The sequence below is a fragment of the Halyomorpha halys genome, unplaced genomic scaffold (assembly GCF_000696795.3).
Source record: "Halyomorpha halys isolate HHAL.00 unplaced genomic scaffold, Hhal_1.1 Scaffold504.1, whole genome shotgun sequence".
In the NCBI taxonomy this organism is placed as follows: domain Eukaryota; kingdom Metazoa; phylum Arthropoda; class Insecta; order Hemiptera; family Pentatomidae; genus Halyomorpha; species Halyomorpha halys.
Genome location: NW_027105794.1, coordinates 107145 through 108879, shown reverse-complemented (window position 1 = coordinate 108879; position 1735 = coordinate 107145). Strand labels below are relative to the sequence as shown.

The window sequence follows — 1735 nt, the reverse complement described above, 5'->3', positions numbered from 1 at the left end:
ATTTATTAAAAAATATTATATACTATCTAATTTTCTTCCTCAATTTTAAAGATTTATTCTGAAGCTCAAAGTAAAAATATTACACTCAATGTGGAAGCATATAATGCTTTAATTTCAAGAGCAAAATTTGCAAATGAAAGTCATCCAAAAATATGGGAACTTATAATGGTAAGGTTAAACTAATTTATGTTTAAGTCTTAATGTTTTTCAAAACTTTTGGTTAATAATTCACAATTATATATCAAATATCAGGTTGGTTACTTGTAATTATTAATCATGATTAATTTATTTTACAGACTCTTCTAAATGAAATGGCAGATAGAAAAATAAAGCCAAACGTAAAAACTCTTAATAGCATACTTGAATCTTTATCTAAAATGACTACAAACCGAAATGCAATCCCTAATGCTCTCCATACTCTAGCAGAATTCAAGTCATTAAATATAGAGCCCTGCTTAACATCATATTATTATTTATTGGAAATATTTAGTAGAAACAGTAAGTTTATTATCTTTGTATATTTTTTTTAAGTAAATGTGATAAGAGTTTGTAATATACAAGGCATGTCCAAAATAAAGAACTCTCAATTTTTTTTAATGAAAAAATATTACTGGATATTTTAGGTATACATGTTACTTAATGTTTCATGTAATCGCCTTCCCGTTAAGTATAGGTTGTAAGTCGTGACAGAAGGTTTTTGATGCCCTCTTTCTCTTTATGTTTCTCTTCATTATCAGTTTGAAATTTTTTTTCCACTTATGTGAGTCTTCAAGAAGCTGAAAAGATGGAAATCTAATGGCACTAATTTGTGGGAGTAAGCAGGATGGTTCAACATATCCCAACTAACCTTGGTGCCTTTGGCTGTGAGTGAGTGAGCATTGTTGTGCAACAAATACACTCTCCTCATCAACATTCCCTTCCGTTTGTTTTGAATTGATCTCTTGAGCCTTTATAGTGTCTTATTGTGCTCCTGTAATGGTCTCCCCCATTAAATCAATCAAAATTATCCTAGTCTTCATAACGAAGGTGTACCTTTGCCCCTTATGAATATTCCTTCTTCCTTTCTCACAATACTACTTAACACACGTTTGTTCAGTTCATAGCACCATCGCCTTAAATATTCTTCTTTTTTTTTACGCCAAAGGAGGCATTTCTGACATTTTGTTTCGAACAGCTTAGTATAATTTAGCTTTGTTCACAAGTCCTGTCTGTAATCAAGTCCGCCGTTGCTGCACATGTAAATGTGTGATCGATCGCCGGTCATCTCACCATCTCCACACAGGACGCATTGTGAAAACTCAGCCACTCCTATTCTCTTCAGGTGGTGCCGCAAATAGTCATGTCTAGTAGCCAACCTGAAGCATGCCACTGCCACCACTTTTGGTAAAGACAATGGAGGGCGCCTCTTAGGATCTAGAAATGGTGCCTAGTTCTTGTCTCCACATTCTCCTCTGCTCTTTCAGTGATAGCGCTTCAGCCATTTCTTTCGCCTTGTTCATGGTGATAGGAAGAAGCAGCTGTGGTTGGCTAGCCCCTAACCGCGCGAGTCGATCCGTCTCCTCATTTCCATGTATACCGCAATGGCCTGGAATCCACTTCATTACCAATACTTTATGTATTTCTCTTTTACTTTCTATAGATTTCCGGCATGCGGTATAATATATGGAAACATGTAAGTAGAAATATCAAAAGTATTTTCAAACTGGTTGTACTCTTGTGACAGCATATAATTCTT

The 1735-nt window shown here is 34.9% G+C and overlaps 1 protein-coding gene across 1 annotated transcript in view; it reads left to right on the top strand.

Moving 5' to 3' along the window:
- LOC106683665 (small ribosomal subunit protein mS39) overlaps positions 1-1735 on the top strand; it is a 17546-nt gene that overhangs the window by 4000 nt on the left and 11811 nt on the right. Inside the window, exons 6-7 of the mRNA XM_014425275.3 lie at positions 52-168; positions 297-498. Coding sequence (XP_014280761.1) covers positions 52-168; positions 297-498 — 319 coding nt within the window. The remainder of the gene's footprint in view (positions 1-51; positions 169-296; positions 499-1735) is intronic.